This window comes from Mandrillus leucophaeus, unplaced genomic scaffold (assembly GCF_000951045.1).
Source record: "Mandrillus leucophaeus isolate KB7577 unplaced genomic scaffold, Mleu.le_1.0 Scaffold349, whole genome shotgun sequence".
Classification (NCBI taxonomy): Eukaryota; Metazoa; Chordata; class Mammalia; order Primates; family Cercopithecidae; genus Mandrillus; species Mandrillus leucophaeus.
In genome coordinates this window covers 995,523-1,001,522 of record NW_012103687.1, presented here as the reverse complement: position 1 = coordinate 1,001,522, position 6,000 = coordinate 995,523, and the positions used below count along the sequence as shown (strand labels likewise).

Sequence of the window (6,000 nt, the reverse complement as noted above, 5' to 3'; positions counted from 1 at the left end):
CGGATCATGAGGTCAGGAGATCGAGACCATCCTGGCTAACACGGTGAAACCCCGTCTCTACTAAAAATACAAAAAATTAGCCGGGCGTGGTGGCGGGGGCCTGTAGTCCCAGCTACTCGGGAGGCTGAGGCGGGAGAATGGCGTGAACCTGGGAGGCGGAGCTTGCAGTGAGCCAAGATCACGTCACTGCACTCCAGCCTGGGTGACAGAGCAAGACCCCACCTCAAAAAAAAAAAGAAAAACTGAAGCTGTGCTTACACAGGAAAAGGACACTTGCAGGTGCCAGAAACCAAGAACCCAGCCATCATGAACAGGAAGTGAGGCCACCAGCCCAGACCAGATATGCACTTTGATGCTGTTATTTTACCACCTTCACAGGGACAGGAGCCAAAGCCACAGGCCCTGTGGGGATCTGGGTTGGGGAACTGGGCTCTCCGTAAAAAGCTAAGAAATGGCAAAATTGTTGCAGAGGTAACATCTGAACTTTCTTTCCACCTTGAAAGTGGGAAACTCAGCTGGGTCCGGTGGCTCACGCCTGTAATCCCAGCATTTTGGGAGGCCGAGGCAGGCAGATCACTTGAGGCCAGGAGTTCGAAACCAGGCTGTCCAACATGGTGAAACCTGTCTCTGCTAAAAATACAAAAATTAGCTGAGCGTGATGACACATGCCTGTAGTCCCAGCTATTCGGGAGGCTGAGGCACAAGAATTGCTTGAACCCGGAGAGGCAGAGGCTGCAGTGAGCTGAGATGGTGCCACTGTACTCCAGCCTGGGCGACAGAGTGAAAGACTGTCTGAAAAAAGAAAGAAAAGAAAAAGAGAGAGAGAGAGAGAGAGTGCTCAGAGCTCGGAACTAACATAAAATAAATAAAAATTAGTCTGGAACAGAGGGTCCCATAAGATCCACACAGAGGCAACCCAAACCACCCCCACAGAGTCCTGCTCTGGCTAAATAGAAGCCCCTCCAAAAACTGGTGCTGCAGATAAAACTCCAGAGCACTCTACGCAGCTCAAGGGCATCATCCACCCAGGGGAGAAGTGCGGCTGGCAAGCGTCACACTGGTTTCCAGAACAGCATCCCACCTGCCCACGCTATGGCTCGCCGTGATGAAGAGCACCTCCGTGGTCTTTATCCGCACCATGCTGTTGCTATCCTTCAGCAAAACTTTCAGGTTCTCCATACAGCCTACAAAAAACAAACAAACCAACCAACCCTTGAATGTTTGCCAGCCTCAGAAACCAACTAACCCAGAAGTCAGTAAGTGGGCCAGTTGGGGCAGGAATGTACCAGAGGTTCTGCTGCTTTGGGGCACTGGAGAATCATGTTGGTTATGCAGCATTTCAGAGTCACTGAAGAGGCTCATGTCTCATCCAACCCTCCTTGTGATTCTCCCTGCACGCTTCCTACCAGTGCCTTCTCACAACGTCTGCCATGAGATTAAGAAAATGGGCTTTGTCATTTCTTTGACCCCAGGAGAGATATGGGGTCAAATTACAACCCTGTGTCAAACTAGTCACATGACCTTGAGTGGGTTACACCTAGGGATGCCAGATTTAGCCAATAAAAATCCAGCTTTGTCTGGGCACGGTGGCTCATGCCTGTAATCCCAGCACTTTGGGAGGCTGAGGCAAGCAGATCACCTGAGGTCAGGAGCTCAAGTCCAGCCTGGCCAACATGGTGAAACCCCATCTCTACAAAAATACAAAAATTAGCCAGGCATGATGGCAGGTGCCTGTAGTCCCAGCTACTCAGGAGGCTGAGGCAGGAGAATCACTTGAACCCTAGAGGCGGAGCTTTCAGTGAGCCATGATAGTGCCATTGCACTCCAGCCTGGGCAACAGAGCGAGATTCCATCTCAAAAAAAATAATAAATAAATAAATACAAATTCAGCTTTATTTATTTATTGGGCAAACCTAGACTGACAATCCTTCTCTGAACCATGCTTTTCTTATCTCTGGGTTGAGAATGGACTCTCCCTTGTAGGTGGCCTTTCTGAGGATTAAGATAATCCAGACTGCGTGTGGTGGCTCACATCTATAATCCCAAAACTTTGGAGGCTGACCTGGGAGAATCAATTGAGGCCAAGAGTTCAAGAACAGCCTGGGCAACATAGCAAGATCTTCTTTATTAAAAAAAAATTTAAAAATTAGTCAGGCATGGTGGTCCATGCTTGTAGTCCTAGTTACTCAGGAAGCTGAAGCAGGAGGATCTCTTGAGCCCAAGATTTCAAGGTTACAGCGAGCTATGATTCTGCCACTGCACTCCAGCCTGGGAGATGGCAAGACTCTGCCTCAATAAACAAATATTTCTTAAAAAGAACCTGGGCACTGTGCCTATAGCGGAACTGGCCTGGAGTCAGCTTCAAACAACAGCAACCCTTATTACTGAAGTTCTACCCAGTGTCCGAAGCCATGCTAGGACCCCAGTCATGGCCACCTGTGCTGTGTCACGCTCACCTATGCTCATGGCCTTGTAGATACACTCGGGGTCATGCATGAGGTCACACAGGGCCATGAGGGCTTTCTGCCTCGTCTGGAGGTCCTCTGACTGCAGCTCCTCCTTCAGCTTGGGCAGGGCCCGATGGCCATAGGCAGTGGTAATCTGGGTAGTGTTGATGTTAACGGGAAACTCCATGGAGTTCTGGGAATGGGCCACCTATCCCCAACGACAGAGGCCTTTCCAAATGAAGTTCTGCAGAAACCACTCACTAAAAGAAACCAAAAAGCTGTCATTATTTCTACTATGATTTAAAAGCTACTTCTCATTTGATCCTCCAAACTGTGAGGGCAGGCAAATGGGTATTTTTACTTTCATTTTACAGATGAGCAAACTGAGGCTGACAGCAATGAAGAGATTTGCTCAAAGTCCCAGTGAAGGTAAGTAGCAGCCCAGACTGCAAACTCTAGAGCTCCCCACCGCAATAGTGCTCCACAGAAGAAACCACTGATACTTTCATCTGGATCTTCAGTCAAAGGCATTAAAGGACAAAACAAACCAAACAAGCAAACTCCGAGATGGTCACTCTGTTTAGTGCTTATCTTGTGCCAGCAATAAGTAGTATCCAATTCAACTACCCCATAAGGAGGGGGCTTGTTTTATGCATATTTTACAAATGAGGAAACTGAGGTTCTGGCCAAGGAGCTTACTGGAGGCTGTGAAAGTGGTAAGACTAGGAGCAAATATTGAAATCTGGGTCTAGCTCATTCACTGCCAGGAACCCATATTTAGATGCTTCTGACACATCCATGAAAAGGAATTAATGTTAAAAGGTGATTTATGGGCCGGGCGCGGTGGCTCAAGCCTGTAATCCCAGCACTTTGGGAGGCCGAGGCGAGCGGATCACGAGGTCAGGAGATCGAGACCATTCTGGCAAACACGGTGAAACTCTGTCTCTACTAAAAATACAAAAAAACTAGCCGGGTGTAGCGGCGGGTGCCTGTAGTCCCAGCTGCTTGGGAGGCTGAGGCAGGAGAATGGCGTGAGCCCGGGAGGCGGAGGTTGCAGTGAGCCGAGATCGCGCCACTGCACTCCAGCCTGGGTGACAGAGCGAGACTCCGTCTCAAAATAAATAAATAAATAAATTAATTAATTAATTAAAAAAAGGTGATTTATGGCCAGGCGCGGGGGCTCACGCCTGTAATCCCAACACTTTAGGAGGCCCTAGGTGGGCGGATCACAAGGTCAAGAGATCGAGACCATCCTGGTCAACATGGTGAAACCCTGTCTCTACTAAAAATACAAAAATTAGCTGGGTGTGGTGGCACCTGCCTGTAGTCCCAGCTACTCAAGAGGCAGAGGCAGGAGAATCGCTTGAACCCGGGAGGGGGAGGTTCCAGTGAGCCAAGATCGTACCACTGCACTCCAGCCTGGCAACAAAGCAAGACTGTGTCTCAAAAAAAAAAAAAAAAAAAAAAAAGGTGATTTACTTTTATTACAGACACACACACGCACATGCTTTCAGCAACTATGCGCAGTGTAGGTTAGTAGTTAAGAACTGGCTCCAGATTCAGGCCATGGGTGACCCTTGGCAAGTTTCTTCCTCTATCTGTGTCTTTCTGCAGCTTCAAAGGGGAGATGATAACAGTACCTCCTTCCCTGCCTCCCAGAATTGTCATATTAACGAATACACCTAAGCCTGGCATACCAGGGCTTCAGATATGTTGGCTGTGGTTATTACTATGGTTGTTATCATGGTTAGTAGAATGGACAGGCGGGCCTGTAGGAATCTACTCCAAAAGGTAAGCCAGATGCTCACGCGGGACACCAGATGACAACAGTAGAAGTGGGGGCCGGGCTGGGAGGGACGTGGCCATGTTTGAGTTGAGCTCCCCTCGCAGGAACGGTGGGCGCTGGAGACACAGAGGCCTGCCCTCTTCTAAGGGGCGTGGGCTGGGAGAGTCTGGCCGGAGACGAAAGTGCGTGATTTTGAGTGTGGGGACAGGGCCCTGTGTGAATGGGACTGGGTGGGTCACTGGGCTTCCCGTCCCCGGGCCCCTAGCCCACCGCCGTCGCCTCACCTGCCTCCGCAGCCCTTTCTGCTTCCAGTAGCGCGTGCCAGTGGCCAACCTATTCAGTTGCCAGGCGACATCGTTGCCAGGCGACTCCGGTAGCGTCCCCAGCGCAGCTGTCTACATACTCAGCGCCCACTGCGCAGGCGCAAACAGCCCAAGCTGCGGCCGGCTGCAAAGCGGGATCATTTACAGGGTTGCTGCGGGGACCAAAGGCAGCTCAGCTTTCTTCAAAGTACAGAAGGGAAGGGAAGTGACTTATTTACGCCCTTCTCTGTACTGGGTACTTTGCATGCCTCTGATCCTCAGAGTAAATTCATAAGATGGCAACATCTAGTTTAGGGACAAGAACCTCAGAGCAGTTCAGCCGTTTCTCCAATTTTTTTTTTTTTTTTTTTTTTTTTTTGACGGAGTTTCGCTCTTTCGCCCAGGCTGGAGTGCAGTGGCACGATCTTGACTGCAACCTCCACTCCACTCCGCGCCACGCACTCCCCCAACCCAGGTGCAAGTGATTCTCCTGCCTAAGCCTCCCAAGTAGCTGGAATTACAGGTGCCCGCCACCACACCCGGCTAATTTTTGTATTTTTAGTAGAGACAGGGTTTCGCCATATTGGCCAGGCTGGTCTCGAACTCCTGACCTCAGGCGATCCACCCGCCTCGGCCTCCCAAAATGCTAGGATTACAGGCGTGAGCCACTGCGCTCAGTCAGTTTTCCCCAAATTACACAGGCCTGATCTCTGTACCGCCTAGCCCTGCCCATGCCCCTTGCTCTGCAGGCTGACCTCCTGGTAATGACAAAGGTTAGCCCCTGCAGTGGACCCAACACACTGCTGGCCGGTGTAGCTGTTCTCAAAAGCAAGCCAGACCCAGCCACCACCTGCATAAAACCCTCCATGGCTCCCCACTGGTCTCAGGGCTGAGTCCAAACTCCTAGCCTAGTGCTGAAGTCCCTGGGTGATGGCCTCCTCCAGCCATGCTAGACTCTCTCTTAATCCCTCAAATACCACCCCGCTCCTGAAACCTGAGCACCCTGTAACACTAATTATTACCTCTTTGTCCTTCAGGATGCAACTTGGTGAACACTTCTTCCATGAAAACTTCCTTCTCCCTGAAGGAGTGAAGTATGCGCCATCCCAAAATATGATGGATTGGTATATTGACCATTTTGAGTTGACAACATTGGAAAAATAGTAGACTCAGAAAGGGCCAGCTGGGCCAGGTGCAGTGGCTCATACCTGTAATCCCAGCACTTTGGGAGGCTGAAGGGGGAGAATTGCCTGAACCAGAGTTTGAGGTTACAGTGAGATACGATCACACTACTGCACCCCAGCCTGGGTGACAGAGTGAGACCTCAACTCTAAAATCAGTCAATCAATAAATATAATTTTTAAAAAAGATACAAGAAAAGGCAAACAGATATGCTTCTTTCTGCGTTCAGCAAGCCATAAAGATTCCTCTAGGAGTGGTACCCTCGCTGTACCAGGGCAAGAAA

At 50.0% G+C, this 6,000-nt stretch overlaps 1 protein-coding gene across 1 annotated transcript in view; it reads right to left on the bottom strand.

Moving 5' to 3' along the window:
* RSPH14 (radial spoke head 14 homolog (Chlamydomonas)) overlaps positions 1-4,662 on the bottom strand; it is a 91,091-nt gene extending 86,429 nt beyond the window's left edge. The window contains exons 1-3 of the mRNA XM_011989179.1: positions 4,518-4,662; positions 2,457-2,707; positions 1,082-1,184 (exon numbers count right to left, since the gene is read on the bottom strand). Coding sequence (XP_011844569.1) covers positions 1,082-1,184; positions 2,457-2,634 — 281 coding nt within the window. The 5' untranslated portion in view covers positions 2,635-2,707; positions 4,518-4,662. The remainder of the gene's footprint in view (positions 1-1,081; positions 1,185-2,456; positions 2,708-4,517) is intronic.
* Positions 4,663-6,000: the final 1,338 nt, after the last annotated feature.